Below are 20,886 nucleotides of genomic sequence, written 5' to 3'. Positions count from 1 at the left end.
TATTAGTGTATCTTGGAAATTATTCTACATCAGTACATAAAGAAATTTTTGTTCTTTTACATGACTGCATAATATCCCATTTATGAATGTACAGGTCCATAACTGCTTCTTTAAAACTCTTAGGTTATGAATGCATTTGGAGCTTATTATATAAAGATAGTTTGTACAAAAGTTATATATAATACTCACAATGGGTCTGGGGCAGCATCCTATAATTAAACACATTATTATTTGTTCAGTAAAAGTATGAATATTCATGCTAGGTAGGATAAATAGCAAAGTTAGTATTGTATTTTTTTGATACAGTAATAAACTGATGGATGAAATAGTGTGATATAGACTAAATACTTGGGACTCTTTACTTCTAAGGGAAATACTCAATAAAACCTCAAACCAAGCTACGCTTCTAAACATATGCGTAAGTAAATACTTCTTCTATCTGGTTTCTTGAGGATTTTGGACAAAAGGCTTCATCTGCATTGCTATTACTGTCACCAAAGATCAGAGTTGGGAATTTAATGATGGGCCTGGAAAGAGATTCTTTAATGATGAAACAACTACAATAGATGACCTTAAAAAAGGAGTACTTCTAGGATAATGTGCCTGATTAATACAGATTTCTATATAAGCAGTCTTTTTCAATTAAGTAAGCAGCTATAATCCTTTTTCACTGATAAATGCATGTTATTCAAGGTCAATTAACTGCTCATACATTTCCCCCATACTGTCTACGGACATTTTTTTTCATCTGTTACATTTCATAATTGTCATTATTTCTAGCCTCATGCTTACTTGGGATAACACTATTTTAACAATTCTTCTACATTGCAAGGAATGTACAAGGGTATATAACTTAAAATAGTCTATATATTTTTTGATGTCAGCTTTTTCTAACTCAACACTTTTACGATCTTAGTAGGTTAAAAATCATCTGAAGAATTTGTTAAAGGATAAGATTCTTGGGCTATATTCACATAGATTCAGATTCAGATTCAGAATTTGCATTTCTAACAAGTTTCCAGGTCATGCTGATGCTGCTTATCCACGGATCATACATTGAGTAGCAAGGTTCTGACTTACTTAAGACTTTTAGCCTATTAACTTTTAATGTAAGTAATGAGACTACATTAGTGACACAAAACCCTTCACTATCTTTATATACAAGTGCACTTTCTAAGTGAGAGTCTCTGCAAAATATTTATCAATTGTTTCAAGTATCAGCAACTGTGTAAATAGCATAATTAAGGTATACTTGATCAAGTTTCTACAATAACTCCTTTAGGAAGACTTGGGAGTTACCTGTTTCAAGTATATAGTATGAAAATAAATAAATATTTATATTTGTTCTTCATTGGGAGTAAAATTTCTTGGTTACAAGAAGTTCATGAGGTGTGTGTGTGGAATAGTGGTCTAGGAACGAGTACACAGTTTTCTTCCATTCCAGCTTCCAGTGCAGTGAGTTCATGTCATTGGTACAGATTATTAAGCCTGACAGAAATGATCTCTTTGATTACTCATGTTTTTTTGTTTACATACAAATAAATTGTGAACAACTCTTTTTTTTTTGGTTTTACTGCACAGCTTGCAGGATACTAGTTCCCTGACCAGAGATCGAACCCAGGTCCATGGTAGTGAAAGCAGAGTCCTAACCACTGGACTGCTAGGGAATTCTCTGAATAACTTTTGAAACATTATGGACGTTGACTTTTTCTAGCTTTATCTGGCACATCCCAGAACTTTCACCCTGTGTTTAGAGTCCTTAAAATCTTGTTTGCTCATCAATCACTGTTAATTTTTTTTAAGAAAACAGAACAGAGCTATTTCATCAGCAGTGTATACTTGTTCAAGACTAAGGTTTTCATTAAAAATTACCATAACAAATTGTCAATATAATTTTCATCAAATTCATGAAAAGAAGTTTTTTCATCATAGTTGTACAGATATTTTATACTGCAATGCTTCTGAAATTTCTGCAGCCAATCTTCTGATATCCTAAACTTACCGTAAAGCTTCAGTCCTTCGTGGAATAATCTAGCTTGTTTCATGAACAACAAACCAATCAGTGGCATATTCATACGGTTTCATTGTTGAATCCTTTCAATCATGGTAATGTCAATATCTTCATTTTTTGTCCTCAGAAAATTTTCTGTCCTTCTTTAGTTCTGGTCATTGTCCCTGTAAAACTTCAACACTTTGTCTTTCTATTACTTCAAGTCATGCTGCTGCTGTACTGGGCTCAGTTGTGTCCGATTGATTCTTTGCGACCCCATGGACTGTAGCCCACCAGGCTCCTCTGTCCATGGGATTTTCCAGGCAAGAATACTAGAGTGGGTTGCCATTTCCTTCTTCAGGGGATCTTCCCAACCTAGGGATTGAACCTGCATCTCCTGCATTGGCAAGTGGATTTTTTTTTTTTTTTTTTTTTTTTTACCACTGAGCCACCCAGGAAGTCCAGTTCAAGTCATATGTGGTGTTAATTCCCACACTTTGCTCTTTCGACTGGAAGAAACACAAGCTGGAATCAAGATTGCCAGGAGAAATATCAATAACCTCAGATATGCAGATGACACCACCCTTATGGCAGAAAGTGAAGAGGAACTAAAAAGCCTCTTGATGAAAGTGAAAGTGGAGAGTGAAAAAGTTGGCTTAAAGCTCATCATTCAGAAAACAAAGATCATGGCATCTGGTCCCATCACTTCATGGGAAATAGATGGGGAAACAGTGGAAACAGTGTCAGACTTTATATTTTTAGGCTCCAAAATCACTGCAGATGGTGATTGCAGCCATTAAAAGAGACTTACTCCTTGGAAGGAAAGTTATGACCAACCTAGATAGCATATTCAAAAACAGAGACATTACTTTGCCAACAAAGGTCCGTCTAGTCAAGGCTATGGTTTTTCCAGTGGTCATGTATGGATGTGAGAGTTGGACTGTGAAGAAAGCTGAGTGCCGAAGAATTGATGCTTTTGAACTGTGGTGTTGGAGAAGACTCTTGAGAGTCCCTTGGACTGCAAGGAGATCCAACCAGTCCATTCTGAAGGAGATCAGCCCTGGGATTTCTTTGGAAGGAATGATGCTAAAGCTGAAACTCCAGTACTTTGGCCACCTCATGCGAAGAGTTGACTCATTGGAAAAGACTCTGATGCTGGGAGGGATTGGGGGCAGGAGGAGAAGGGGACGACAGAGGATGAGATGGCTGGATGGCATCACTGACTCAATGGACGTGAGTCTGAGTGAACTCCGGGAGTTTGTGATGGACAGGGAGGCCTGGCGTGCTGCGATTCATGGGGTCGCAAAGAGTTGGACACGACTGAGCGACTGAACTGAAACTGAACTGAAGATGTCTTATAGAAACACCTGATCAAATTTTTCACTAACTCTATTTTCTGTGCTATTGATGTCACATGGTTCCTTTTCTACTGATTTTTATCCACAGGAGTATCTTCAATTTTCTGGACATTTTTACAGAATAATTAAACTCAAACTGACAAAATAACAACCATCTTAAAAAAAAATGCAAACATTTTATTAGTGAATAGCAGAGATAGATGTCTGTGACTGGTAAGAATGTTGAGAAACAACTAACGCCTCTTGTCAGCTGAGGCCAGGTTTTGCTTTCAACTTAGAAAAAAGTATGGATTTTCAAAGCTTTTCAAATTTTGGAATGCCATATGAGATTTGGTGCTAAAGTAATATATTTAATCAGTCCCCTATTGATGTATGAGAGCTTGATGGCTATTTAGAATGTTTCAAATATTTTGCAATCGCAAATAAGGTTGTAGTGAATAACTTTGTACAAACATCATTTCACAAATATATTTGTAAAATAAAATCTTTGAAGTGAAACAGCTGGGTCAAAGCATATATACATTGTAATTATGATAGACATTTGATAGATATGTAGGGCCAAATTGCCCTACACAAAGGATTACCAATCTACACTCCCACTCTACACCTTTGCAAACACAATGTTTTATCAAAATGTTTCCTTTTATTTTGAAATAATTTCAAACTCAAAGAGAAGTTTCAATAGTACTTCAAGCATCATTTCTTCTCCATGCCCTCACCCCAAACCACTTGAAAGTAACTGATTTGATACCCTGAACTCATTCCTGAGCTCTGCAGTCTATTCCTGGCAAACAAGGACACTCTTCTACTTACCTGCAACATAACCATCAAGATCAGGAAATTTATATTGATATATTACCACCTAAGAAGATATGACAAACTAAATGCAACACGTGATCTTGTATAAACATGTGTAAAGATTTTATACAAGATCATGTGTTACGTTTGTCATGTCTCTTCAGCCTTTGACAATTTGGAAAAATTCCTGAGTCTTCCCTTGACACTCATGGCCTTGACATTTTTGCAGATTAGACTAGTTATCTTACAGAATGACCTTCAGTTTGGATATGACTGATGTTTCCTCATGATTAGATGCAGGTTTGCATTTTTGGTGTAATGTAAGAGAAGTGAGAAGGCAATGGCACCCCACTCCAGTACTCTTGCCTGGAAAATCCCATGGACGGAGGAGCCTGGTAGGCTGCAGTCCATGAGGCCACTAAGAGTCGGACATGACTAAGCGACTTCACTTTCACTTTTCACTTTCATGCATTGGAGGAGGAAATGGCAACCCACTCCAGTGTTCTTGCCTGGAGAATCCCAGGGACGGGGAGCCTGGTGGGCTGCCGTCTATGGGGTTGCACAGAGTCGGACACGACTAAATCGACTTAGCAGCAGTAGCAGCAGCAAGAGAAGTGATACTGAATTCTTATTGCCTCCTATTAAGTAATACATGATTTTGACTTAACCCATTACTCATGATATATCTATTGCCCCCAAAGTTTCCTTGTGACTCTTGCTAATCCTTTCTTCCCTTCCATCCTAGCCTATACCAGATCCCACTCCCAGGAAACTGCTGATTATTCTGTCACCATGGTGTGGCACTGCTAGAATTTTATTTAAATGGAATAATACGTATGCACCATTTTTCCTTTAGTCTGGCTTCTTTCACTTAGCATAATTATTTTGATTCTTCCATGGTGTAGTATGTATCAGTAGTTTGTTCCTTTTCATTACTGAGTAGTATTCCACTGTATGGTTGTTTCAGTTTTTATCCATTCAATCTACTCATGGATATATGGATCATTTCCAGGTTGGGGTTAAAAAATAAAGCTGTTATGACACTCATGTTGAATTCTTTGTATGGATATATGCTTTCATTTCCTTTGGTTAATACCTATGAGTGGAATGGCAGGATCATGTTTGCAGGTGTCTATTTAACTTTCTAAGAAACTGACAAATGGTTTACCAAAGTGGTTTAACTTATGTTCCAACCTGCAATGTATGAGAGCTTCAGTTGCTCTACATCCTTGCCAGTCTTATTACAATTGTTTTTAAAATTTTAGCCTTTCTCTTATTGTTTTATTTTTTAATTTTTAAAAATTTATTTATTTATTTATTATTTATTTTTTAATTGAAGGATAATTGCTTTACAGAATTTTGTTGGTTTCTGCCAAACATCAACATGAATCAGCCATAGGTATACATATATCCCCTCCCTTTTGAACTTCAAGATGTTATTATAATGATAACTTAAAAAATTTCAACTTCTGACTGTTCATTGCTGGTATATTGAAATACTATTGATTTTTGTATATTAATCTTATATCCTGAAACACTGTTAAACTTATTATTAGTTCTCAAAGTTTTTTGTAGGTTCCATAGGATTTTCTACATAGACAATCATGTCATCAGAGTTTTGCTTCTTCCTTTCTAATCTGACTATCGTTTAGTGCTGTTAAGTGTCTTATTGAAATCAAGTTTGATACTGAAACAGAAGAGGTAAAAGTAAACAGCTTTGCCTTGTTCTTTTATTTTAAAAAAAATTTTAACTTTTAATTTTTTTTGCCCCACCAGGTGGCATGTGAGATCTTAGTTCCCCAACCAGGGATTGAACCTTTTGCAGTGGAAGCTCAGAGTCTTAAGCACTGTATAGCCAGGAAAGTCCCTGCCTTGTTCTTGATGTCAGGAAGAAAACATTCACTCTTTTACCATTAAGTATAAAGGCAGTTGTAAGAGAGATGCCCTTTATCATGTGGGAAAGTTCCCTTCTATTCCTAGTTTGTTGAGAATTTTAATGTTTTTAGTAATAATAAATGTTGGATTTTATTAGGTGCTTTTTCCATATTACTGAGATGATCATTTGGGCATTCTTTTTTACTCTATTAGAATGGTGAAATACAGTGATTGATTTTTGAATGTTTTAAACCAACTTTGCATTCTTGGAGGTAAACCCTACTTATTATAATGTATTATCATTTTAAAAATATATTATTTGGATTCAATCTCTTACAATTTTTAATAAGAGTTTTTGCACCTATGTGCTCATGACAGTTTTATTCTGAGTTTTTGTTTGTTTTCGTTTTAGGCTGTGCAGTGTGGCATGTGGGATCTTAGTTACCCGACCAGGGATTGAACCTATATCCCCTGCAGTGGAAGCACAATGTCCTAACCACTGGACTGCCAGGGAATTCCCTGAGTTTTCTTTTTTATAGTTTTTGTCTGAGTTAGGGAAATTAAAACAGAGGAAGTCTTCATCAGGCTTCAGAAGCACCAGAGCAGGCCCCTGACCTTTCTTCTGACCAATCTGGACACTGCCCAGATTCTATGCCTGCCTGCAAGCACAGCAAATCAGGCAGCACTTTAGATAAGAAAGGCATTGGGGTCCTGAAATTCTTGAGAGCTTGGAAGTCTGGCCAACTGTGCCCAAGTAAAAGTGAAAGTGTTAGTCACTTAGTCATGTCCGGCTCTTTGGGACTCCATGGACTCTAGCTTGCCAGGTTTCTGTCCATGGAATTCTTCAGGAAAGAATACTGGAGCGGGCTGCCATTTCCTTCCCCAGGGGATTTCCCAACCCAGGGATCAAACCTGGGTCTCCTGCATTACAGGCAGATGATTTATTGTTTGAGCCACCAGGGAAGCCCAAATCCTAAGACTCACAAGATAAAACAGCAGCATTGTAAAAAGTGTAAAGTAAAACCAGAGTTGCATTTTTTGCACACAAACTGATGATATCAGTTTGCAGCCTGTGATTATAAGTAGGAACCCCCCAAACTGCAATTTGAAGTCTCACCTGTGGAGCGGACACACTGCCTGGACCTTTTCCCAACTGGGACTCCAGACTGCCTTTACTTGGGACTACCCAGCATGCTGTTCAGGTTTGGATTTTGGTCAGCCCAATTTGGTGATGTATGTGGTGTTACTCTTCTCTATTGTTTCTACTTCTCTTTTCTGTTAATGATTGTATATTGAAATTAAGTAATCCTCTGTTAAATACTGAAATTATTTGTGTGTAACAAGGGGTTTCTTTTGTTAATGAATCCTTTGAACCTGAAACAAAGCTAAAGCTTTCGGCAAAATAGCCTGGTTTCAGTATCTGGATAATGAGGATTTCACAGACTGAGTTGGGCAGTATTTCCTCCTCTTCAATTTTCTGCAAGAGTTTATATAGAATTGTTATGTTTTCCTTAAATGTTTGGTAGAATTTACCAGTGAAGCCATTTAGCCCTGGAGTTTCTTTGTGGAAAGATGTTTAACTACTAATTCAATTTCTCTGAACTTCATTTCTATTTATTCTTTTATTTTTACTGTGGTAAAATATACATAAATTTACCATTTTGAGCATTTAAGGGTACAATTCAGTGACATTAAATACATTCATATTGTTGTGCAAACATCACCACTATCCAGTTTCAGAACTTTTTCATCATCTGAAATTCTATACTCATTATATAGTAGTAACTTCTCCTTTCCCTACCCTCTCTATTCTACTTTCTGCTCTATGAGTTTTTCCTCTAGTCTACATGCTAGCTCTATAAATTTATGATGTGATATTGTGGCCACATTATTAAAATGATATCTGCCAGGTTTACCTACTCTATGGTAATTATACTTCTTCCTTTTATGACTGATAAATAGTAATACTTTGTAGAGAGATACTATGTACAGCAAGTCCATAGTACAGTACTATGTACAGTAAGTCCCCCACACACGAACCTTCAAGTTTGAACTTTCAAAGATATGAACGTGCATTCCATAAACATTAGGTATGAGTGAAATTTCTGCTTGTCCTCTGTCTCCTCTTGCTGATCATTCTTCAGCTCTACCATCTCCTATCTTCTCTCCTACCTCCAGTTAGTACTCTTCTTGCTGGTTCACTTGATGCCAGCCCCTGTATGCCAGCTGCTGAACTGTATGTATTACTGTGCTTTTTAAGGTACTGTACTGTAAGATTAAAAATGTTTTATTTTTTGTTTTCTTAGGTATTATTGTATGAAAAGTATAACTCTATTACAGTACAGTACTATATAACTAGTTGTGTTAGTTGGGTACCTAGGCTAACTTTGTTGGACTTATGAACAAACTCGACTTATGAATGTGTTCTTGGAATGGAGCATGTTCATATTTAGGGGACTTACTGTAAATATCCTGTTCCTCATCAAATGTTCAACCATTATCTTAGTATCTACTGCTATTTTTTCACTGTGGCTATTCTAGGTACCTCATATAAGTGGAATCATGCAATGTTTTGTCTTTTTGTGTCTGGTTTATTTCACTTAATGTTTTCAAGGCTCATCCATGTTGTAGCATGTATTAGAATTTCATTCCTTTTTATGGCTAAATAATATTCCATTGTATGTATATACTACAGTTTGTTTATCCATTCATCTGCTGACAGATACTTGAGTTATTTACAACTTTTGGCAATTGTGAATAATGCCACTATTAATATTGGTGTACAAATATCTGTTTAAGTCCATGTTTTCAATTCTTTTGGGTATATGCCTACCTAATTCTTATTTATTCTTGAGTCAGCTTTGGTAGTTTGTATCCATCAAGGAATCAGTCTATTTCATTTATATTGTTGAATTTATTAGCATAAAGTTGTCTTTAGAATTTGTTGCAATGTCACTTTTCCCATTCTTAAAATTGCTACTTTGTATTCTTTTTTCTTGATCAATCTGGACAAAGACTTCAATTTTATATATCTTTTCAAAGAGACAGCTTTTTGTTTCATTTATTTTCTGTTTTTCTGTATTTTATTTGATTTCTGCTCTGATCTGTATTATTTTCTTTCTTTTACTTATTTTAGATTTCATTTGCTCTTCTTCTCTGGGTTCTTATGTTAGAATCTGGGATCGTCGATTTGAAACCTTTCTTCTTTTCACACATAGGTATTAAGTGATAAAAATTTCCTTCTAAGTAAAGCTTTAGCTCTAATCCACAAATTTTTAAATGTTATACTTTTTCATTCAGTTTAAAATATTTTCTATTAATATTTTTTGTGTTTTTCTCCCTTTGTTCAGTGAGTTACATGGAAGTGTACCGTTTAATTTCTAAAACTTTAGTGGATTTTTATTATTAATTTCTAATTCAACTGTGGTTGTCTGGAAAAGATTTTTATTTCAGCTTTTAAAAAAAATTTATTTATTAATTTTAATTGGAGGCTAATTACTTTACAATATCATAGTGTTTTTTTGCCCTACATTGACATGAATCAGCCATGGGTGCACATGTGTCCCCCATGTCCTCAACCCTCCTCCCACTTCTCTCCTCAGCCTATCTCAGCTTTTTTTAAACATCATTTTACTTTATCAGCCATGCCACATGGCATGTGGGATCTTAGTTCTTCAACCAGGTATTGAACCCATGCTACCTGCAGTGGAAGTGTGGAGTCCTAACCACTGGACTGCCAGGAAATTCCTTTTACCTTTTTTTTGGAAAGATATTTTCACTGGTATAGAATTCTAGGTCAATTTTTTTTTTTTTAAGAGTAATTTAAAGATTTTTCTCCACTGTCTTCTGGCTTATACACCTTCTAATGAGAAACCTACTCTCATACTTATCGTTTATCCTTAGTATATAGTGTGTATTTTTTTCCCTGCAGTTGCTTTTAAGTAAGATTTTTCTCTTTAATCACTGGTTTTAAGCAATTTGATTATGATGTGCCTTGGTATAATTTTCTTCATATTTCTTATGCTTGAGTTTCAGTAAGCATCTTGGATCTGTGTCATCCTTATCCTGCTTGGAATCTGACACTCCATGACAGGCCACTGCCACCCCCACTTCCCATATGGATGTCTACTGTCAAATTTATTATTTTTTCCAATAAGATTTATGAAAAATGTTATCTCAGAGTAATTTTAATTTGTATTTCTCAAGTGAGGCCAGGCATTTTTAATTGTTTAAAAGTCATTTGTACCTTCTTTTCTGTAAACTGCCTGATCATATTTGTTCAATTTTTTTTACTGTTTTTTTAAAATCATTTTTATATTGATTTATCTGTATCTTTTACCTTTTCTACAATGAGCATATATTCTTTTTACTATAAGAAGACACAACATAAAGTTATTTTAAATTAAAAAAAGTGCTTTAAAAAACCCATGTAATTTCCTGGTATCGGAAAAATACTCACAGTCCATGGCAGCTAGTATTTTATTATAACTTATCTGGGGCTTATTTTCACTTCTCTTTGTGATGAGATCTACATAGCTAACATGGAGGATGTGAGCTTAAAAACCTGAGTCACTCTGAACTGTCTTTTTTTTTGACCAGGAGCCCTAGAAAAATCATAAACTCTCATATCTGAGATTTGGAGCTCCATCACTTCACTGGATCTTCCAATGGTCCTGGGAAGCTTACAGGTCATTGACAATGATCCCCATTTTATAGATTTTTAAACCAGAGGCTTAGAAATGTAAAGTGACTTTATCATATGGAAGTTTAGACTTAGAAGTTACCTTAAAGATGATCTATTCTCTGTTCTCAGAGTCCTACAATTAGTAACTATGGCAAAACTCTGACTTGGACTCAGGTGTTTATTGTAATAGGCAGTAATCAAAGTGAGGATCCCTGCCACTCTAAGTGCTTAAGGGAAGTCGAATAGCTTCTCTTCTTCAGGAGACTCAGGCTAAGCCTTAGGTAGGTCATGACCAGGCAGGCATACTGGGGGTGCTGGAACCTTACATCTATCTATGCTCACCTTTGGCAGCAGTCAGCATGGTGGAGGCCAGTTCACACTGCTGTGATTCCAAGTGTCCAAGCGTGAACCAGCGAGGGTAACGGCTGGGCACCACAGATACCATATGTTGAGGGTGGGAAGTGTCGCCTGAAGAAGTTGAGTTTTCTAGAACAGGTAACCTAGAAGACCCAGGGAGAGTCATCAGCTACCACCCAGACCCTTGCCATTCTGAGCCACCTTAGAGAAGCTTGTTCTTTGCTGGGGAGGAACTGGGAAGGAAAGGGTTAATGAGGAACCTCAAAGGTTTTAAAACCTATGAGTACTGTACTTTATATGAGGTGAGTGCCTGGGCACTTGGAAGACCTCAAGCTGAACAGTTCTTACTGAAAACAGTTCAAAAGTCATCAGATTAGTTGTTAAAGTATAAGAAATATATGCCAAGTAATCTTCAGCAGTCCTTTCAGGTCAAGCTGAGGTGCTCTCTCAGCCTTACAGTCTAACTTAAATTCTTCTGTACGGTCTGGTGCATCCTAGAGGACTACCTGCCTGAACCAAGGATTCTATTCTTGTTTGGAGACAGGATGCCCATAGCTCACTGTTCTCAAGTCTTGATATAGAAAGACTCTTACTTCTATTTCCCCAGATGTATCTGGTGACCTATGCCCGGGAACCATTTCTCAGTTAGATATGGAAGGGCTCAAACCGTTTGTGAAGCTGCCAAACTGGCCCTGGAACAAAGAGACTCAGGCCTTGGATATTCTGTATCTGTTAAAATCTCAGAGGCTTCTTCAACTCACTGAGAATGCAGCCAGGGAACAAGTATGTCACTAGCTAGGAGTCCTAGATCAAATGAAAATATCTGAACCATTTTAGGGCAGGCCAATGGCAGGTCCAATAGAACACAGAAAGAGGTAAAGAAAAGAAAGTGAGACAAACAAAGAGGCTTCTGCTTTGGTGGAGGCATTTGGGCTGGGAAAAGGCTACCCACCTCATGGCACGTAAGGCTAACTTATAGGACAGGTCTGGATCATGCGGCAGCAGAGCTGAGAACAAGTACTTGGCAAAGGTGTGCATGGGAACACTCTCTCGGTGGATGACTTCTCCAAGGCCGCTGAAGGGGCCTCCTGCAGGAAGGAGATAAACCAGCCAGTTGTTTATCTGTGTGCTTTTATTTTCCTGCCTGACCTCGAGCTCCAGGGTCCCACAAGTGCTTGCTAGCCATGGGAACCTTTGTTACACTTTAAAGTCAGAAATGTTGCTGTACCTGTGCTCTATTAGAGAGGGGAACCTGGAGTCAAATGCCTAAGACTCTGTGCCAACAGTCCCTTCTCTACTTACCTTCCAGTAGTAAGATGCACTGTTTCTGCAGTGTTTGCACTAGCTCATCGTCCAGCTGCAGCTCCTGGAGTCGACTCAGCAGTTGCTCCTCATTACGGCACACCTTGTCCTGTGCATAGAGGCCTTCAGGCATCACCCTTTGTTGACCCATCCCCATCAGAGCAACTTCCATGGCCAATGACAGGTAGGACTCACTGCTGTTTGGGCAGCCTGCAGCCACAGGCACATGCTGGTATACAGGGGGTCTGCTTTCATTCATATCTGAGGACAACAGGGCACCAGATTTGTTAGGTCAGGCCCCGTGGATTTTTGTGCCTCTCCCACCAATGCACACTTTGGGATACAGCTTGGTCAATAACTAACACAAAGAAGCTAAATAAAAAACCAGAACAGTAATATACTGAAAATAAAAAATAAAAATATACTAAAAAATGTTATACATGGTTCTAAAGATTAACTCCTTCCTAAAATATAAACTGGCTAGGCCAGCTGGGAAAAAATACAGTCATACTAGTCTTCTGTTAGAATGTTATGTAATACTACAATGATCTATTTTTGTGTCTGTCTCTTCAGTAGAATGTAAGAACCTTCTAGGAAAGGGACTTTATCATTTTGCCTTAGGTATCTCCACTGTCCGTTATGTGTAAGGAGCTAAAAGTCTGTGGTGAATAAATCCCAAGTACAACCTCGGGTTCTTAAGATGTAAGTGTCATTGTGCAGATGAAGGAGACCAAGGATGATGATTCCTTTTTCAGGGGATAAGAGGGAAGATACAGTAGCCCTGTCTCACATTGAAACCACTTCTTGTATCTCTACCCAGAGATATCTGAATCCATCCAGTTAAACTAATACTTTTGTGATATTTGCAACTTTAATGTTATTGTTACTTTTTATGCTCCACCTTTGGGTTCTAAGTTTCAGGAGGAGAACACAGATCTAAAAGCCAGAGTCTTAATTTCTTTCCTTTCTCCCATTATCCATTTCATAAATGTTTAAGGGAGACTATTAAAAGAGAGTTATTGCCCTAACTGCTGTTTTCAGGAACTTGAAAGGCCAGTAGAGACACTTGTAAACAAATTTTATGGCAGTGTGCTAAATACCGTAATATATGCATGTTTACAATACAGTGATAGCATAAAGGAAAAAAGAATCAATTTTGTCTCAAGTCCCTGTTAATTTAAGACTCTACTAAATTGCCTCCCTTTTATTTCTCTTTTGTAAAATTGGTACAAAACCACCACCAGGGAGAATGTTCAAGGGAAACATGAGAGTATTATGTAATTGCAAGGGATACACACACTGCTGATGCAAGTTCTTTTACATTTCCAGACTGTTTTGAGGACCTGGCCTCTGACTTCTCAAATCCCTCTGGTCCTTTTTGTTCCCTTTGGATTACTCTTCAGACATTCACAAGGTAGGAAAGTGACAGAAGCAAAGGAAAGCTGAAGCTGGCAAGGCAAAATGGATGAACAGGACAGAGCCAGTCCACAGAGTGGGGAAGGAAGATAAGAAAGGAGCAATCCCAAGGAAACCACTCAGGGGAGGTCCAGTTTAGATAAGAGAACAAGAGGAGTAAAACAGACTCTGTCATGGAAAAGAAGAGGGCTCCAAAGGGTAGTCTGGGCTTCCCTCAGGCTGACCCCTGTACCTGACACTTCCAGATAGCCATCATCATTCAGGCGGCAGGCCTCAGTCAAGGTGAGAAACAGGCAGCCAATTGGATCCAGGGGGTGGCCCACCCAGCCTTCTAGGTTTGTGATGGTTGTGGTTCCCCTCTGCAACAGTTCTGGAAATAAGCAGGTCAAAGTTTTTGAGAGGGATAAAGACACACTGCTCTCTGTCCCTGCTTGGTCTCTTCATAAGTCTCCTCATTAGTCTCCTTCAGGTGGTGGCCCTGAGACTCAAAGTAAAGCTTGCCTTGGGTTGAGGAGACTGGTCACCAGCTCATCAGCCACTATGAGGCCATGTGGTATGCTTTTGGGCTGCCTGCCGATAGCACACGTATGTAGACACAGCTTTACAGTTTAAAAAGGGTCTTCTCATACCAGATCTCAGTGGATCCAACTGTCCTGTGCGAAAGGCAGGCCAGCATTATTATTCCCATTTTACAGATAAGAAAACAGATTTATAGAGGTAAAGACAGGGATTCCACACAGAAGGTAGAATGACCTGGAATCCCCTAGCCCCTGCCACACCAGGAAACTGAATGAAAATTAAGTCCTGGGCCTTGTAGTCCCTGAGAACCCCATCAGCCTAAGCAGTTGAGATGGCTCCTGATCACTATACCTTTCTTCTGATGCTTGTAGATTTCCAGCTGCCGCTGCTGCTGCAACCTGAGAGTATTGATAATGGCCACTGTGAGTCTGAGGGCCTCTTTTGGGTAACCATGGGAACGCAGGGCATCAACCCGAGCACAGGCTGTAGGCACATGCTCTATCAGATGAGAAGAAGATATTTTGATTGAGTTAAATTTTCAAATCAGGAAAATTTGTGTTTGACAAAGGGAGACTGTATTCAGTTCAGGTCCTCAAATTTGATCTGACATCTATTGTGTACCAGAAATTGTATTTTATCTTTTAGGGATAAGTCACAGGTCCTACCTCCAAGGAGATACACTGCAGCCTCAGCGTAGTGGTTTGGTGTAGAAAGGGGCAAAGAACTAGGATAATAAACTGTTATACCTCTTTCTGAACATGAATCTCAGGAACCTAATGCAGCAATAAACTACTTTTATAGAGGGAAAGGCCTCACTTGTTTATTAATCCTGTTTCCTGAGAACCTATTATGTGCAAGGTAGCATGCTGGGCAAATCAACTACAAAAATGTATAAGAAATGGTCACTGTCCTCAAAGAGCTCACAAATAATACATAAAAAGATCATTATAAAACAGTTAAAAAGAAATGACAAGACAGAAATATACACAGAAAGAAAATATTTGAACTGTGTGCTTTATAGGGCAAGTAATATTTTAAATAGGTAGAAAAACAGAAACAGGCATCCCTGGCAAAGAGAACATCTAAATAAAGGCATGTAAGTAAAAGCATAAAAAGTATTCTGGATAACATCTTCCAAGTATGGCAAATAGTTTTGTGTAGAGTTAGGTTATGTGGCTAGAGACAGCCTGGAAAGTGGAGTCTAGAATGTTAAGCTTTGAATGCCATTCTAAGAAGTTTGGATTTACCTTAGGCATAATGGATGACTACCAAACACTTATAAATGGGGAAGGGATTAAAAATTATAGGAATAATTATAGAAAATACAGATAAAATAGAAAATAAAAATCAGAGATAACCATTATTTCTAATTTCATATTTTATGAAAAATATCTCTAGACTTTCCTAATTTTAATAAAAATGAAGTATTATAATTATTGTTTTATAATTAGGTTTTTCCACTTAATAATTCATTTTAAATATTTTTCCATACCATTAAATATACTTCCATAATATTAAAAATGATTACATATCATTCCACTAAATATGTGTACTACCCATTGGCTCAATCAGTCCCCTATTGCTGGACGTTATTGTTTTTAATTTTTCTCATCTATACGTTATATGTTCATGCTCTAATAAACCTCATAACTTTATGCACATTCTTAGTTAATTATAGCTCAGGATAAATTCCTAGATGTAGAATTCCTGGATCAAGGGCTATGAATTTGTTTTAAAGGCTTTTGATAAGTGTTGCTGAGGTACCAGTACTACTACTACCAGTAGTATATGAGATTACTATATCCAATGTAGCCTCTCCTACACCAAAACCAGTTATCTTTATTTTAAAAAATTCCTATTTGACAACTGAAACATGGTAATTCAGTGTTGTTTTGATTTGGATCTTTGTTTATAATGGGGGTGTGTATTTTTCACACACTTGTTAGATTTACGTTTTAAAAGTATTAGATCAGAGAAGAGGAAAAATAATCAGTGGGAATTTCAGGTAGTGACCTACAGTGAGTTTGGCCAAAAACTTTCAAGAGAGAGACAGGCACACATCCAGATTCAGCAGGCTCTTGTGAAAGACAAAGATATGGGATGAGGGACAGAGGTAGGGAATTAGGAGATGATAATAAAAATGTATGCTATTGTTTTAAGACTCAGAGAATGAATATTATTTTATAAGTGTGTAGTGTGGAATATACATTCTGTAACAAAGTCAAGAAAAGACTCACAGAAGGCCAGAGGAGAGTTTAAACTCATGATGGAACAGCTTTATTCTGTGATGATAAAGGAAGGAATGAGGAAAGGAAGACAGCTTGGTGACAAATGCAGACAGTCTGACCTACTAGTACAGAGCAATTTAAGTTTCAAAGTTCATGCCTTTTTAGCAAAACATGTAATTTCAGAGTAGATTCTAATGTTGCTCAGTAACTGCTGACTAAGAGTCTATGAACTGTTGTCCAATGGTTTTGTTAGTACTCCTTTAGATTTATTAGCTCCTTTCCCCTGCCCAAACTCAGGAAACAATAGAAATACCTCTATTTGAGATTACTGTACTTCAGCTGAGAACATATACAAGTGGCTCAGGCTATACCCTGAGGCCTTAGTCAAGGCCCCAAAAGATCTGGATGAAGACTGTCCAAAGGGTAGTTGTGTCGCTGGTGTCTATGGAGATGGCTCACTCAGCCCTGACATGAGGTGAGACTGGGCTCTGAAATTCTTAGAGGGATAAGTACACTTACCAAGCCACAGTGGTTGGCCTTGGGAATTGAAGAGCAGCCTCTCACTCTCCCGCTGGCAGGCAGGAGCTGTGTATACATCACTGCTGATGATTCGCTGTAAGTGGCTGTCCTGCCAATGCAACTCACGGCCCTCGATGGCTCTAGTGAACACTGTTCGTCTTGGTCTGGATAAAGAATCTGGGGAAGGGAAATAAAAATGCAGCAGTTCGGTGATGGATACTCTGAAGATCTAACTCCTGTGTCTTCTTCAGGATGGGAGGACAGGCAGAATAGTGTATAGTTAGTGAGAGCAGCAACTCTGCCATTTGTCTGGCTGTTCATTGTGTTACTTCTTTATTGGATAGCTTTTAGTGTGTCCCTGTCCTCTATGGGAAGAACCTTTCTACATAGATCTATGACTGAAGGCCAATTTCTTCTAAGACCCAGAGCTACATGAGAGAGAGGAGGGATAGTGATGCTCAGCTGCTCAATTATAAGGATTCAAACTTTCTACAGAAGCCAAAGGAAAAGATAAGCAGTGAGGTAATATCCTTGGTCAACCCATAACCAGTTTCTTTTACAGTATGACCCATATCAGACTAAGTACTTCTGTCACATTGATATAAAAGCTGAAAAAGAGCTGCAGTCCTATGTATTCTGGTATCTTTAATTTTTAAAATAATTTTATTTCTTTATTCATTTTCTTTTGGCTGTGCTGGATCTTCATTGCTGTGTGGGCTTTTCTCTAGTTGTGGCAAGCAGGCTTCTCATTGTGGTGGCTTCTCTTACTGTGGAGCACAGGTTCTAGGCACTTGCCTTTCAGTAGTCACAGCACAGGGGCTCAGCAGTTGTGGCTCCTGGGCTCTAGAGAATAGGTTCAGTAGTTGTGGTGCACGGGCTTAGTTGCTTTGCGGCATGTGGGATCTTCCTGGATCAGGGATCAAACCTGTCCCCTGCATTGGCAGGTGGATTCCTCACCACTGAGCCACCAGGGTAAGTCCTCTGGTATCTTTATCACACTAGTATCTGCAGGCTTACAACCTGTTCTCCAATAAGAAAACCTGAGGCTGACAAAAGATTAATTACATTGTTTTCTCAATGGAGTCCTACCAAACCATCTCTCTTCAGGAAAAGGGCTGAAGGGAAACAGCAGACAAAGTAAGCTCAATTCTTTAGGGTGGTATGTAGGAACTGACTCATTAGAAAAGACCTTGATGCGCGGAAAGAGTGAAGGCAGGAGGAGAAGGGGACAACAGAGGACGAGATGGTCAGATGGCATCGACTCAATGCCAACTCAATGGACATGAGTTGGAGCAAGCTCCAGATGGTGAAGGACAGGGAAGCCTGGCATGCTGCAGTCCATGGGGTCACAAAGAGCTGGACACGACTGAGCAACTGAACAACAACGAAATACTGGAGTGGGTTGCCATTTCCTTTTCCAGGGGACCTTCCTGACCCAGTGATCGAACTTGAGTCTCCTGCATTGCAGGCAGATTCTTTACCATCTGAGCCACATGGGCTTTAATAAGGTAACATCTGAATAGAGACCTGAGGGAACTATAGAGCAAGCCTTAGACATAACTAAGGAAAGCGCATTCTAGGCAAAAGGAACAGCAAGTGCTAAGCTGAGGTGGGAACATATTTGAAGTGTTTGAGGGCAGGGCAGAGGCCAGTGTACCTAGAATAGAATGAGCAGCCAGAAAGTCACAGGAGATGAGGTCAGAGAGGTACCAGGGAACCAGAACGGGCAGAGCCTTCTATGCCATGAGGAAAGATGAGAAGCCACTCAAGGGCTTTGAGTTGTTGAAGGTGTATGATTTGATCTGACAACTGGCAGCAGCATAGAAAACAGACTTTAAGGTAGAAGCAGTTAGGAGGTCACTGCCATGATTTGTGAAAGATAATGGTAATCTGTTCAGAGTAATATGCAGTAGAGACGATGAGAGTAAATGAACTTTGGCTATGTTCTAAAGGCAAAGGTAATAGGATTTGCCCATGGATTAGATCTGGGGAATCTGGGTGAGAAAGAGAAGAATCAAGAATGACTCCAAGGTTTTTAAGGTAGACTTGCCATATGCAGAGATAGGGAAGTCTACATAAGAGGAGCAGGTTTGGGTGGGGCTTAAGAGGTAAGAAATCCTACTGAGATGTCTGTTAATATCTAAGAGGCAATATTGAAAAGGTAGTTAAACATGTAAGTCTGGAGTTGAGAGGAAAAGTTTGGGCAGGAGATATAAATTTGAATGTTGTTAGTATATAGATGATTATTAAAACAATGCAGTTATTAGGGGAGTAAATACAGAAAGAGAAGTGGTTTGATGACTGAGCCCTGGGTACTCTAGAATTTTAGGTTGGGAAGTGGTGGGGAGACAGTAAAGGAGACTGAGAAAGAGGGGCCAAGGAAGAGGAGAACCAAGAGAACAGTGTCGTGGAATAAGATGAAAAAGATGTTTGAAAAAGAGAGTGACCAGCAGTAACAAATATTGTTGATAGATCAAGTAAATTCTGACTTGAAAACTAGATTTAGGAATGGTTAGCGTTAGTGACCAGTACAAGAGCTGTTTCAGTACTGGAGGGATGACTGCCTGACTAGAGTGAATTCAAGGGAGAATAAGAGCAGAAGAAGCAGAGAAGATAAATATATAACATTCTTTTGAGCATTTTTCTTAATTCTACCACTTATTTCTACTCTCTCAGAGAAATAGGGTGGTGGACAGGAGAGGCATGTAGGGTCAGAAAGTATGTTTTTTTGTTTTGTTTCAGGTGAACAATAAAACAATGTGCTGGTATACTCCTAGGAATAATCCACAAAAATCTGTGATGCAGGAGAGAGGAGATAATTCCTGGGGTGATTCCTAGATAAAAGAGAAGGAATAGGTTCTTAAGAACAAATGGAGGGCTTGGACTTAGACAGAAGCACAAAGAAAAATAGGGAAACAGGCAGAGTAGACGGGCATACACAGAGGCAGATGTGATGACAGAGTTTTGGAGATTTTCTTCTGATTGCTTCTATATTCTCAGTGAACAGGAAGCAAGGCTGTAGGCTGAAAGTGAGGAAGGGGAGAAAGTATAGAAAGTTTTAAGGAAAAGACAATGTGAAACAGTAATTTAGAAGAGTGAAAGGAAGCATGGACTAGAGAAATGTAGGTGATGTATGGACAGTACAACGGGCCCACTTGAGATTAGTGGTCATGAATTTAAAGAAGACCAGTTATCATGGTCGTGTTTCTTGCCAATATGTTCACTGTGTGAGTGTGAGCACTGAGTAATTAGAAAGTCAGACCGAATTACTGAAGTTAAGGTTTTGCTATGTGAATATAACTAAGGGAAAGAGGGAGTTGAGTATGTTTGCAGGGTAGTGATTATAATGATGTACCAAGGAATCTAATCTGGATAAGGAGGAAAATGAGGCTACCACAAGAATGAAAAAGTGACAGGATCAAAATTCCTAGTGGGTCCAGGAATTACTGGACTATGCATAACAGAGAAAATAATCTAGTAAGGCTCGTGGTGGTAATTAGAGCTGCTTGAAATTATGACTGTAAAGAAGGAGCAGTTATTGGTAATGAAAGGGTTCAGGGTATGACCTTGGGATTGCATAAGTTATGTAGAAGATAGACTGTTGGTACTTCCCTGGTGGTACAGTGGTTAAGAAACCACATGCCAATGCAGGGGACATGAGTTTGATCCCTGGCTGGGGATGACCCCGCATGCCTGAGAGCAGCCAAGTCCATGCACTACAACTACTGAAGCCCAAGAACCCAAGAGTGCGTAACAGGAGAAGCCATCACAGCGTGAGGCTTGTGCACCGCAACTAGAGAGCAGCCCCCACTCATCACAACTAGAGAAAGCCCGCACACG

General features: G+C 38.7%; 1 protein-coding gene across 1 annotated transcript in view; it reads right to left on the bottom strand.

Moving 5' to 3' along the window:
• ZSWIM5 (zinc finger SWIM-type containing 5) overlaps positions 1–20,886 on the bottom strand; it is a 140,924-nt gene that overhangs the window by 11,031 nt on the left and 109,007 nt on the right. The window contains exons 6-11 of the mRNA XM_025288846.3: positions 17,047–17,223; positions 14,651–14,797; positions 14,013–14,150; positions 12,365–12,625; positions 12,015–12,150; positions 11,048–11,205 (exon numbers count right to left, since the gene is read on the bottom strand). Coding sequence (XP_025144631.1) covers positions 11,048–11,205; positions 12,015–12,150; positions 12,365–12,625; positions 14,013–14,150; positions 14,651–14,797; positions 17,047–17,223 — 1,017 coding nt within the window. The remainder of the gene's footprint in view (positions 1–11,047; positions 11,206–12,014; positions 12,151–12,364; positions 12,626–14,012; positions 14,151–14,650; positions 14,798–17,046; positions 17,224–20,886) is intronic.

This window comes from Bubalus bubalis, chromosome 6 (assembly GCF_019923935.1).
Source record: "Bubalus bubalis isolate 160015118507 breed Murrah chromosome 6, NDDB_SH_1, whole genome shotgun sequence".
Taxonomy (NCBI): Eukaryota; Metazoa; Chordata; class Mammalia; order Artiodactyla; family Bovidae; genus Bubalus; species Bubalus bubalis.
The sequence above is the reverse complement of the archived record's forward strand: the minus strand, read 5'-3'. Positions and strand labels throughout refer to the sequence as shown.